Source organism: Lathamus discolor, chromosome 2, assembly GCF_037157495.1.
Source record: "Lathamus discolor isolate bLatDis1 chromosome 2, bLatDis1.hap1, whole genome shotgun sequence".
Taxonomy (NCBI): Eukaryota; Metazoa; Chordata; class Aves; order Psittaciformes; family Psittacidae; genus Lathamus; species Lathamus discolor.
In genome coordinates, this window is record NC_088885.1 from 132,479,295 (window position 1) to 132,493,485 (window position 14,191).

At 35.6% G+C, this 14,191-nt stretch overlaps 1 protein-coding gene across 1 annotated transcript in view; it reads left to right on the forward strand.

Moving 5' to 3' along the window:
* Positions 1-14,191, forward strand: part of RALYL (RALY RNA binding protein like) — a 505,944-nt gene that overhangs the window by 410,330 nt on the left and 81,423 nt on the right. Inside the window, exon 4 of the mRNA XM_065669147.1 lies at positions 735-767. Coding sequence (XP_065525219.1) covers positions 735-767 — 33 coding nt within the window. The remainder of the gene's footprint in view (positions 1-734; positions 768-14,191) is intronic.

Below are 14,191 nucleotides of genomic sequence, written 5' to 3' on the forward strand. Positions count from 1 at the left end.
TCTATCCTGGTTGAATGGAAATTACTCATAAAAGAGGCTTCTGCCAGTGTGCAAGTGGTGCAGCTCCTCAAAGAGACAGGGACAGGACTTAGAGACCAACACTTCGACAGCTGGGTTTAGAACTGGGCATGATTCTGCATCTACCAAACCAGTAGCATCCTGCTCCAGCACAAGGCTGAATGTAGCAGATGTGCCAGAAGTTTTCATGACAAAATAACCGTGTCATACAAATAAAGGATGTTGTAAAGCAAGCAAGATGGGTATGAAAGACCTCTAATCAAGAGAGTTCTTACACCCATACCAAATTTTATGTTTAAAATTAAAATAAATAAATGTCTTCCCTAAATCACTTAAATCATGTCTATGGAAGGAAAGAAAAAAATAATGAAAAATGAAAAAAGAAAATGTCAAATTATTACATATTTGCTTTAGCCTTTCCATATAAATACCTACACAAGTCAACTGAATCTGTTAAATTTAAAGGGCCTAGATGTGCTGTTTTGTAAATACTTGATTTCTAATCCAAAGTTCAGTGAAGTAAATGGGATTTTTTTTAAGACAAGCTCCTAGCATAATGGATCAGTCCTTTCAATTGCTGTTAATTTGTGTATTGGTCACCAAGTAAACTTGATACGGAGAGTAGCTGTTTTAAATTAATCTTATAAATATTCTGAAATACAATAAATATGTGTATATATATATATATATTAAAACTTCTGTTATTTGCTTGACAGACTTGAATCAAAGGAGCCCTTCCTGTCCGTTGGGTAAGTAGGAATCTCTGTATTTCTGTGGATATACCACACAATATAATTTATGTTAAGCATAAACATCCTGTTTCAACTTTATAATTATATATTATAGCTAAGATTAGAAAAAGTAGTTATTAGTCAATAAAGTCAGCAGTTGTAGATATCTCCCTTCTTAAAAAATAATAAGACATATGTTTTGCCTCTATTGACTAACCAAGATCTATACTAAAAGACATGTAGGAGTTAAATGTTGCATTAGAAGGTAGCTGGATTAGTATTTTATTTTCATTGATCATTCAGTCAGAAGCCATTTTAAATATTGTCTATACATAATTGATTGTTTCTTTTAAAATAAAAGTTTTCTGCTTCTCTAATAACCAAAATTAAATCAAATTAATAAAATAGAAAAATATCACATTTTTAGCCTAATTATAAATCATTACTTGGACTGGTGCATGACAGCTATTGCCTCCATAGTCTTATAGTCACTTAAACAGTTACATGGTTCATATGTTAAAACTATTAACTTTTTAAAAACTTATTTTGAAATGTGAGCTATTCTGAAAAAAGCACCATTCTTTAATGAAATTTAGACCATTATGCATATTAAAGGTATCTGTCACTTCTGAATCCAAAGTTCACTTTTCATGCACCTTTTTCCTTTTAGCTTCTGTCTTTCAAACTTTATGAAGTTTCTTAACATTCTCACTCCCTGTTTTCCTTCAGAACTGTATATTCAGTGTCTCTTCATTCTCTTTTTAATAGCCATTTAAGAGTTAATTTTACCATGTATTTATTAGTAGCTTCCAAATTTTTGTATTAGCTGCAAATCAAAAAGTACTTTATGTCATGAAGTGCTAATTAAAGTTAACAAAAAAAGGAAGAGTGTCAGTTATTAACAGAGAAGCTCAGCAAATCAGAGTAAGCAGGATCAAGACATGTTTGTTTCCATAGTGTGTCTGTAACTTTGGCGTGTTTCAGTATATTTTGAATGAATTGCTTGCCATTTCTACTTTCTACCAACTCAAAATTATAAAAAACATAAATGAATGCTGGTTAAATGCGGGGTACTCTTAGTCTGCATGCTTCGAAATGTACAAATTCATTATCAAATTTAGTCACTTCTGTTATTACCTTTAGTTGCTCCACTTTGTAACTTGTCTTATTGAGCTGTTTCTCTGAAGCGTGCACTCTCATAAGGAAGAGATTATCAGAAAATTTCAACTTTAAGATTAAAAAAGATGTCACATACCATTGTGGTTGAGGAGAAAACTTGAAACTAAAAAATACAGGAAGCAAATTGAAGATTTTCAATTATATTAATAGTAATTGCCACAGAATAATATATCCTACTTTTGTAATTCTTGTCATGGTCTTAATAACAGTGCTAACAATTTTATGATATTTGTGGATGTCTGCTTAGGAGGAAGTGTTATGATTATGTTTTGGGTTTGGGTTTGTTTCCAGATGAGTGGATTTGTGACCACCGTGTAAATCCACATTACCTCCACATAACCACTGTATGTGTCTTTGTCACTAATCTGGATTCCTTTTGGAAAATCTGAGCAAATGGATTTAGCCTCTTCCTAGAAGTTTCCTTATAATGTACTTGGCTTAATTTTTTGCAAGTTTGTAATGATAACAATGGAAAATACAAAAATTAGTCACCACCTCTGTGCTACTTTTGCCTTTTACAGAAAAAAGCACCCCAAAGGGATTTAGAGAGAGGTTAGAGCACCATGTTCTGAGGAGAGGCCCAAGCCAGCATGGCACTAAATCAGAGAGAAGTTTCTAATCCTACAGTTACTGGGGGTTCATTTGTTCAGAGGGTGAGCTGTTGTTCCAAGACCTGTATCTAAGGTTTTAACCCAGACTGACAGCTGCAACCAGTAAATGTTTTCAGAAAAAAGGCTGACTTACCCCCAGCTGGACTAAGACATGGGTGCCCTTAATGTCTGTTGCAGCCAGAGTTGGCCAAGGCACCATTCTAAATTACTTTAGGTTGCCTACAGATGACTTGGTCCTGCACACCAGGTTTTTATTCATCTGCCTTTTTCAGCAGAGATTTCTTTCAACATTTTCTTTACACTGCCTGTAAGGGCTAATTCTGCTTTTTTCTTTTATCGTGCCTAAGGCAATGACTTCTTAATGCTTTTCGACTAATTCTTTCGGTGGGGAAGGAACATGAAGTGTGGCAGCCTAAAAAGCTCAAGACTGCTACAGTTTGTTGAACTCTGCATGTATAGTCAGGGCTGCAGCCTTCCTGTGAGACACCCCACAAAGGAAAAGTGGTTCTTACAGTGGTGCATTATTTTCCCACTCAGAAGCTACAGAGAAAGCAGACCCCAATTTTTGCTGTTGTAGTTTACATCTCAAATGCAGGGAGAGAATAGCTCCTGTACTCCCTTGGTAAAAAAAAAAATCTGTTTATCTTTTTTTCTATGCAAAGTGCATAGCAATGGAAAAAAAAAAATCATGCTCCTTTACTCCCTGTGCAAGACGGGGGCATAATTTGGCACTGAAGTTCACAGTAACCTCTTTAATGCAAGTCTCTAATGGTAGCAATCAGGAGTAAAATTTCATCAAGTATGTGATCTATTCAGGTAAGAGTATCTGAATTCATTGCTATGATTTTGGGATATAATACAAAATTGAATTTTAAATACATATTGCCTTTCTTTGTCTTTTAGAATTGAAAATAAAATTCTTAAGGAAGGTTGAAACATCTCTTAACACTCCTGAACACTGAGTGTTAACCTGTAGAGGCACAGGATGCTTCTCCCCACAGGTGTTATTTCCATGATTCTGGGAATTTGTGTACATATTTAACTTGAGCAAGAGAGTTGTCTGGACTTCCTCTTCATGTTATGTAGATTTTGTGCTCATGTCGGGTTCGAATAAAATGAAGTCGTGCAAATAGCCAAAATGCCTGGAAGACTTTACTGTCAAATGCAACAGTTGCGTTAAAACTCCACTAAAGTGAAGGCTACTGACAATGCATCAAATTATCTTCATGCCGAAGTCTTTGAAAGACTGAGACCTAGAAAGAACAGGCAGGTCAACAGATAGAAAAAGCTGGATAGTGCAAAAAAGGGCAACCTAGGAGCCAGCTGATATTAAGTTCATGCCACTTTGTGACAAAGTGTGTATAATATTAAAAAAATATATATTTAAAATGCCAGCAACTTTTGATTATCCACCTTTGCTCTCCATATTTGGCATTTTGTTCTTAATAATAATGATGCATAATTATTCCTTTGACAAAACTGCTATCATTATTGATAGATAATTGTATTGATAATCCAGTTACTAACCATTCATCCAGCTATTTCACAGCAGCTGATTCATGTTAACTGTCTGAATGTAAAAGTGGAGCCCTTGATAAATTCCAGATAATACTGCATGCAGATATGCATTTGGTCATCAGTCTGAGCCCTAAAAGCCAAAACACGTTGTGCAGGACACATGTATTGCAGCATCTTTTAAGACCTGTAATAGTGGTATATGGCCAACAGAGATCATAATTATTTTGTAATTGTCTGGCGCAGTAGAAATTCTTTCAACTAATTCTTGTTTGTATCTAACTGTAATTGTATGTAACTTTCATAATAGCATCTCATCTTTAATGTATGCAGTGGTAAAGAAAATCCATCACAGTAACTAATAAGTTGTCAAACTTTTAAAAATACTTGTCTTCGTTGTTAGCCATCATTTAATAGTATGTACCATGTTGTTGAATTCAGAAGAGATGGGAAGAGAGAGTAAGAAACAGAGATGAATTTTTCTGAGACTTGTGAGACCTTAGACTCACCTATTGCCAGCTGCAGAGAATGTGATTACTTCTGAATAAGCAGGCAATAACTTTTCAGTGAGGTTGTCTTTGAAAACACGTGTTATATACATCTGGTTGTCAGCTGAGATTCAATCTATTTCTTTCTTTTGTGTAGATGTTAAAAAGAGCCCAAAAGAACCAAAAAAAAGCCCAACGCAAAACTAACCAACAATACTAACTGCTGACTTTCTAACTCTTTTTTTCCTTTTTTTCAATATTGGTTGTTTGCTATAAACAGTATAAATTTAGGTGGAAAGCCCCGAGAGAGACATAAGTGAAATGAATTCATTATATGCATTTGTTATGTGATGAACAGTTGTCTGTTGTGGGAGAAGGAAAAGAGAGAAAATTGGCACTAATTGTTACATTTTCCTTACATTCTCAGTAGAAAGACTAGAGATCTGTATGAATTACTGGTTTTGTCACTGAGGTTCTGTTCCTAGAAAGTATGTGACAATAGAAAATACTGAAAACCCATGTTTTTCCAAATCATATCTTAATCATAGCAGCTTTTGAATCATGGGTGCCTCCTTCTAGAAGAGATGGAGTGATTTTGACAAGCTGAGCTTTAGGAAGTGGTTCCAAAATGCAAAAATTAAAATTTCTTACTTTTCTTCTGGTAGTATTGTTCTGAGAAGTATTTAACAACTGGAATTTATCACCACATTTCTTTCTCTTGTTCAGTAGTGGGTTGTAGGGTTTTTTTTCCCATAAGGCCATTTTGAAAAAATGAAATGAAATCAGGAAATCATGAACCCAAACACCATTTAAAGAGATTCTGTTCTGAAGAACCAAGATAGTTAAAAAGAAAAAAAAAAGAATCCTAGTCCTTGAAGGCTCTGTTAGGATATCAGAGATTATAGGTTATAAGGCAGAGCAGACAATAGGTTAAAAGCACAAATTTAGCCAGATCATGTTCTGTACAACAAATGCCGTAACACTTGTCCAGCATCCTGATTATCAGATAGCGCCAGTGGAAGGGGCAGACATTATTGCTACTGTTCCCATCCAGCATCTGGAGAGAGGAAACTGAGAAAATTATTTTACCTTAGAAGAGGAAAAATATAAACGGAGACACTGGATGCATTTTGTTCTGCTAATATGAAACCAGTAAAACTACCAACCTCAACACAATCTTGTAACTCTCATTCACATTCATGCCAGGTTTTGCAGGAGATATGTTTTCATGGAAAGCATGAGAGGACTGAAGACACCTGAGAATTATTTAAACTCATTGCTTAGAGACAGGTAGTAATTCCTTATGCTTAAAACAACTCAGGCTCTCTGACAGAGAGGCAGCAACAGGTCTTCTGCATTTGCAGAGAATAACCTCTAAAACAACCAATTCTTTAATTATGTGTGAGGTTTAGCCTGGATACTAGAAGCAGAAATCTGGGAACTGCAAGGGTTTTGTGCATGGTGAGGCTTCCATGGTAGGCCCCAGTGAGACAGGAGGGATGTGTGGGATGATACCACATATGGAAAGCTGGTGATCTTCATGTGGAAGATGCTGTATTATTTATACCTTTCTCTTCCAACAATTTATCAAAACCCACAAGGATTTAAATTTTCTATAATTGCTTTCTTTCCATTATTATAAGACTCTGAAACAATGAATGAATATAACTGTTTTATAAATTTATTTAAAAAAAAGATTATTTTGCTTTAAGATATCTCTGAAGAAGAGACTACAAATCAACCTCAATAATAACGTTGGTCCAGTGCTGTCACTGCATTTGTCAGTGGCTTTGTGTCATTACTCAGTGTTTAAAGATCCCAGATTATGTCTTTTTCTACACATCTGTAATCTAAATATTAACTTTATACTTCCTTTATTTTGCCGATCTTTTTAATTCTACGCCACTTCCACTTTCACACACAGAGAAATATATGCAGTGCATAGAAAATAGGCTAATATATTTGGCCAAAAAAGAAAAATATTTTTCTAATTCCTTTAACATTTATTAGCAACAAACTCGACAAGTATGCACCTTAATAAATTCTTTTTCCCCTCTCTGACCTTAATAGCATCAATAACAATGTGTTTCATAATTGAGAAAGACAACAGAGCATGAGATGACTTTTTTTTTTTCCTGGTTATTCTATTTACCTTTCCCTTTTTTTTTACTCTCTGTTATTTCTATAATCCAAGACTACCCTTCTATTAGTAGTTCTATGAAAACAATACATATGTGAGTCATTTATGTTCTGGGTTCATGATGAACAATTACTGAATACAGTACTGACTACCTGGATGTTCTCTAGAGGAGGGAAAATGATGCGCAAGAGAATGTTTCTGAAGGAAAGTCAGGAGGCTGAAACATTCTAGAGATAGGGAAAAATGAAAGAAAATAAACTGGACTGCAGAACCATAAAAATAGAAAGTCCAGGGAAAAGGACTATACAAAGAAGCAAAACGGGAAGCATTTTCTTGCAATAGAAAATGGAAGAAGGAAGGACAATATTTGCTGGTATGTAGCCTCACTGTAGAACAACACTATTTATTTCCGTCTCACTGGGTTTTACCTAAACAGTACTCACTGATCCAGGAGTTCTATAACACAGTATTTGGACAGTCCTTGTAACTCAGTATTCTTATTTCCTATTTCTGAAGTAAAATCTGATAGGCTGCTATAAGGTCTCCCTGGCGCCTTCTTTTCTTCAGGCTGAGGTGCTCCAGCCCTCTGATCAGCTTCCTGGCCTCCTCTGGATACTCTTGAGCAGGTCCACGTCCCTCTTGTGTTGGGGGCCCCTGAACTGGATGGAATACTCTAACTAGGGTCTCATCAGAGCAGAGTAGAGAGGCAGGATCACCTCCTTCAACCTGCTGGTCACGCTCCTTTTGATGCAGCTCAGCATACAGCTGTCTTTCTGGTCTGCAAGCGCACACTGCCAGCTCACGTTGATCTTCTCAACAACCAACATCCTCATAACCGTCTCCTCAGGGCTGGTCTCAACCCAGTCTCTGTCCAGCCTGTATTCATGCTTGGATTTCCCCAACCCATGTGTAGGACTTTGCACTTTGTTGAAGTTCATGAGGTTTGCACTGGCCCACCCTTCAAGTGTATCAAGGTTCCTCTGCATGGCTGTTATCAGAAGCAATTACTCAAGGAAAAGTACATAATAGGCATGGCCTTGTTTATTCTCTTGCTGTCTGAATCAGGGAGCAGAAACTACAGGTAGGTTTCCAGGCATGCTATGAGCAACAGACAAAATGAAAAATTTCCAACTTTCAGACTGCATTTTTACTATGAACTATTTATTGAATACCTGAAAATAGTGAACACCACAGAAATCAGGATCAATACACCATGGAGTAAAACTGAAGCATTTCTGAGTGAATGTAATCCTGCAGATCTATCATTTTCTGGTGTACAAGAGGATATGGGATGGAAACAGAAGTTGCATCTTCTGGGACAGTGAAGCTAGTGAAACAAAACTGGAGATAGCAGTACTATGCCAAAGTGTTCACATTTTTTAGGTAGAGATGGAGGAACCTGAGAGGTATCGAATAAGCCTTTATTTCTTCACAGAACTAATCTTTTTTATTCACATACACACACAACCATATTAATCAGAAATACACTTTAAGTCAGGAATCAAATATGATTTGGTTTCAAGCAGACCTTGTCTAGATATCAGCAGTTAGGTGTATTTCATGTTCCAACTGATACTTCATAGGCTATAAAGCTGTCTTGCTGTGTAGAGCATTCACAAAAAATAACGTTCCAGTCATGTAAGTCATATAAGGGTGAGTAACGCTAATGCAGTTTTGCTGGGAGAAGGCAAAAATTGTTTGAGGAGATTTCAGCAAGAAGGTAAGGGAGAGGAGAGGAGGAGAGAGACCTTAAGAGTTTAAATTTTTTCACAGACTTTTTTGTTTGGGAAGAGATGCTGGGGGCAATTCTCAGCACTAAATTGTTATGGTAGATTAATTCAACAGACTATATAAAACCACATTAGGCTAAGATGTGTCTGTATTGTTAACTTTGAATGTGCATTTCCCACAGGGATAAAACACTCGAAATGAAATTTTCTATAAATGTTTACTAGCCCTGATGCATACCAGTGTAAGCAAAGCACTAATCTGACAGGGGGTGTAACCACATGATCTGGGGACACGTTACAGAAAATGACAATAATTGAAGCATAAAGCCCCTCCAGTCCTCTTTTGTGCAGTCATTTTCTTAATATCTAAAATGTTATTAAATTAATCTCCATGGAAAAGAAAAGATGGATACATGTTTCATTGTCTAAGAACCATGATAGTTACTGTATCTAAGTTAAGAGTGATGAATGTCATTCTAAATAAAACAAATGCATTATTATTTAATTTTTATATACATGAAATTCTTTTTGCCGTGCTTGATAAGACTAAAGAAACATTAGTAAATGTTCTCATCAAGCAGGATAAAAAATACTCTCAATTCTAGTGTTACAGCCAATGAATGTGGCATCTTATGCACAAATATTGGTATTATGTTTTTAACAAGTGATAACAAAAAGCAAATGAAACTTGCCCCATTGCTGTAAGCAAGATGTCAAAATGTGAATCTGTGTGTCTTTTTCGTTGGAGCTTAATACAGTGATATGAAGGAGTCCCCAGAAGAGATCATGTAATATCCAAGGAAAAAAATGAAGATCACATAAAATGCATACTGAAATTCCCATATTGGTTGTGTTTTGTTTTGTTTTAATATAACAGTCAGACTGGACCATTAAGTTAATGTCACTTATGGTACCAAAATATTCGACCAAGATAACAACCCATGATTTACAAAATGGGACTACAGTCTTTTAAGGAGCTTAAAGTTGGGACAAACAAAAATGAAGCAAAAAAACGTAACCTCATTAAACTCTATGTCAGATGTGCCCATCAGAAAGTCTTGAATGATGAAGAGAGGAAATTATTAACACCCCATACTGCTGGGTGCCCTGACAGTAAACTGGGGAGGGGAGTAAGCCTTTAGTGTGTGGATGTAACCATAAAGAAATAACTCTAGATTTCAACAGCTTTACTCAGAGTTTACAGTGAGTTAGTTCAGAGTGGTGACTATTTTAGGAATTTGTTTTGTGATTTTTTATTCCCTTAGAGAAATCTTCTTATCTTCACTGTGTATACAGAAAGTGAATGGGCACGGGACCTTCTAGGGCACTGACTAGGAGGCACAGATTTGTCAGAAACCAAGGCAAGTGTAGTCAGCATAGTTAGCACGAGTCTAGAGGATACAAACTGGTTGTGTCACATGTAACTGCCCTTTCCACTCATCTCTGAGCAGACTGGACTTGAGTTTAGTGTTGTGCTCAGTTATAGAAGAATCTCCTTTGTATCAGATGCACTTTCCATATTCATTTACCATGGAAATTTATGCACAGTGGGCCAGAAGTACAATAATGTTTTCTTAGATTCACAGTGTCTGGTGCTTCCATTTGTATTATAACTTCACTTGCAAATTGAACAATTGGAGAAACAAGCAGTATGTCTTGCCTTCACAAGCCCTGCTGAGGACACTGGCAGTCATTGTCTGTTTCATATAGCCATTTCACTAGTTTAAACCTTAAACTGCTCAATCTAAAATAATAAAATTCAAAACGTAAACGTAGTGTAAATGACAACAGAATAAATTTAATTAAGCCTTCTGACAAGGGAATGGATATGTTTCAATTTTCTGTAAATATTTTTTTCTTTACATAAATTTTGACATTGTCACATTATAACTGGTTAATATTTTGTGAGCTGTGCTCTTCTGTTTTGTGTGGTGCTTCTAAGACTTCATATCTGAAGGGTACATAAATTTTTCAGAGATCTGGTTTTGTAATCATTAGCAGTTAGTTTTTCAGCTCCAGTGCTACCACAGTGATTTTAATTTATCAATCTGCTGTTCAGTGAAATGCTGTAGAAATACTTTAGAACCTAAACCCATCACTTATTCCCACACCTATCAATGTCAGTTTCTGTACTGCCAAACCAAGTTAAATAACACTCCTGCAATGTATACAGTATTACTAATAAATTGGATAATCAATCACATGTATGGTTTGACAGTAGTACCTTGAATACACTGAATTTAAAACACATTTTTAAGAGACAGGGCTCATTACTCTTGTACTAAGAAAAAAATACCGTATGGACATCAAGAATTTCCCAGTCACTCTATACAATTAAAGGACACCTTGGAAAATGGTTAGGACACTGGAAAGCTTTTTCATTACCTTTCTATGAAAAGTTCCTATAGGAAACAAAAGTAATTGGAGATTACTTTCGATGACAGAAAAATATTTTAATACTAGGAAGAGAAAGGTAAGGGACACATTAAGCAAACTTACTTAGGTTTCTTTACATATAAAAACTATTTTGTTTCTAAAAAGCATCAGGCTAACAGTGTTAAGCATAGACTGTCCCTGCAGGCACAGTAAGTAGTTTTTATTAGATGTAATTCTAATATTTGGCACTTAGCTATGTAGAAAATTATTGGGCCTCAATTTCAAATTGAAATCCCTGCATCACTTGTGCCTGCCTGGCAGTCATAAACAGCTCTCAGACCAGCTGATCCCAGAGTCTGAATATTGATCTTGATGTCTTTGCTATCCTCTGCTTCACAAGCTTTGCCTAATCCTCTACAGGAAAGTGTCTAAGTAAGTGACTTAATTACCTGATTGTGTACATGCAGCTTAGAATATTTGCCTAAGTTTTGCCTAAAATTCCACTTGAAGAGTAATTCAACAGTTTTCCCAAAACATATTTCATTGGGAAAATAGATATTGGGAAGGAAAGTGAGGGTAAGAAAGGGATGTATCTGAACATATGAAAAAATACAGACTAATCATATTGCAAATAAATTCTGCTTAATGCCTGCAGAAAGATACTTTAATAGAAAATGGAGTACAGTACATCAGCTATTTTGTGTATACATGTCTTACTTGGGTAAAAGCAGGACATGTATACATATCTTCAGATTAGGTTTGCCAAAATCTTTTCAGTTTTGAAGAAACAAAATCTTCCTTTACAGTACTGCATTCCTTGACGTACTTTCTAAAACTCCATACTTCTCCCCCACCTCAGAAAAAAAAATAAAAAGAAAAATATATCTTGCACTTATTAATGGAATGAACATATACAGTTAGAATAAAACCTTTATTAATTTATGGTTACAAAAATTATTATGACAATATATCAGTAATTGAAATATACAAAGAGTAGGTTATGTTCAATTATTTGGCATTATTTGGGGATGAGTGGTAGGAGATTTGTTATGGTGGTTACTTTTTGGTTTTAGCTATATATCGATTTGCCTTCATAACTACATTATGGAAATGAATGTAAAATACTTTTCTGCAATTAGTTTTCCTCTCTGGTTCCCTTTTTTTGCTTTAAACCTCCAAGAATACATTGGTTGAAGGAATCACTGGCAAAACTTGTCTTTTGAAAATAAGTATGTCAGCAAAAAAGAGGCTCTGAAGAATATTCTCTTTCTCTGCAGAACATGCAGCCTGAACTGCAAACAGAAATCTTCTATCACCATTCTCAGCCTTAACTAAGTAAAGTTGGGATTCAGTCCACCAATTTAATTCATGTCTTTAGGGAACATAGGTAACTGTTCACAGAAAAGTGGCCTGAAATCTCCACCTTTTTTTTTTTTTCCAATAGCTCATGAAAGTCATTGCCATCTGATTGATTTTCTAACAGGTAAAGTTTCCAGTTCCTGGTGTTTGTTCTCTAAATCATGTAGTTACCCTTATCCACTCCTTTTTTTAACATCACAGCAGCTTAGACTGTCTCTTCTGCACTCAACAGGAACAATTTCTAGCACTCTTTTTACACAACAAGAGAAATGATTTTACAAGTGACTGGAATACTAGTTTCAACCATTAGGTTGATATGTGCCTCCTAAAAGAGTTTGATTGAAGGAATATTGCTTTTGTTTTTAATATTTTTACCCAGCCCTGACAATAGAAAAGCAATTGACAGTATAAATGGTGATAGCACTGTCAATTGAATTAGGATACATTATACCTGGTTTGTCAGCATTTATGATTTACAAATACAACTTTGTACCTGTGGAAAGGAAGAGATATTAGCTAAGGGTGAATCATATGCAAGTCAAAAATTCTTGTTGCCATGAAAATATCAAAAGCTATTTCTGCTCTGTTCTGCATTAACTGTTCAAAAGTAGAATAAGTCCATTTCACTCATCAGTGCTTGGAGCGAAGTAAATTAAAACAAGATGTGATCATTAGTTTATTAAAATATTTTGTGGGCATAGAAAATGGAACACAAGAAAGACTATACTGTGAGAATATATTTTCAACATGCAGTATCATCAGATAAATTGATTGATGGCTTGGCATCGCAAATGAAGAAAAGACATGATTCCATAGGCTGATTTCAAAGATGCTGAAGCATAATTTTGGATTTGACTGACACATGTGCAACTGCTGTTGTACATAGGAAATTTCAATATGTACAGCATCATAACTATGAAAATACATTGGGGTATCCTTTATTATTCAGGCATACACAATTTAAAGCACATATAGTGTTAAGTGAAACTGAAACACACAGCACATACAAGATTGTCTTGATGAGACTAAATCAGAAAAAGGAACCATGATTTTGGTTTAACAGAAACATACATTGCTGATGAGTTTTCTTTGCCTCAGTGTGACCATTACAGTATCTCTTACTGTTTTCTGTTTTAATAGCAGAATAATACACAGAGTTCTGTTGTTAATGTTGCAGAGATAGCATATGTTTGTGGGTAAGTAATCTGCCTATTTACAGTTCCATTAAGAAACTGCTGACTCCACTAGTTCATGGGCTCATTTAAACCTTTCTCTGCTTCAGACTTGCTGAGTATTTGCTATTCAACACCGTGCGAGTGATTTCCTGCAGCCTCTGTAACACAGGTTGTTGGGTTGCTAGGTAATAACGCTCAAGAGGTTAAGAGTCCTGCAGTCACCTTCATCTCAGTGCCAGTTTTTATCTGTGCTAATTCTCTGCTTTCTGTTTGGTAGTGTGAACTATATAATATTGTGTTATATAGTGTGAACTTTTTTATTTTAGGTGTACAATTGTGGCTGTAGATTGAGAGTTGTACTGGTCGCTTTTACAGTATAATCTCTTCAACATATTATTATAAATGAAACATCATCATTCAGCTTAAATAAAAGAAAAAAGGATTAAAAATAAAAATGTCAACTGAGATTGGTCGGAAAAAGAGATTTCTTTTTTTCCTCTAGGTTATCTGTTTGGGTTCTTTTCACTGTTGTTGGTTCATAGCCCTGTCAATACAAATGCAGAACAACTGCTTCACAGCCAAGAGAACTAGGAACTGCCTTTGTAAAACCTCACATCTCTAAGGGTCTCACATGACATCTTGCATCTGTGGACTGTTAACTCAGAAGTAATAGTGAAGGATGTGAAGGATGCTTAACCCCAGGGGTTGCATGTTGCCTCTGTGCTGTCTGTGCTGCCATAACTGCAAGTAGAATAACAGAAACAGAGAGAAAAAGAGACCCAGATCATGGATATAAAGAAGAATTAATATTTTCCAAAGTTTTAACCCACCCTCCTTTACCTGTCTTATGCAATGAGGGTCAACACCTA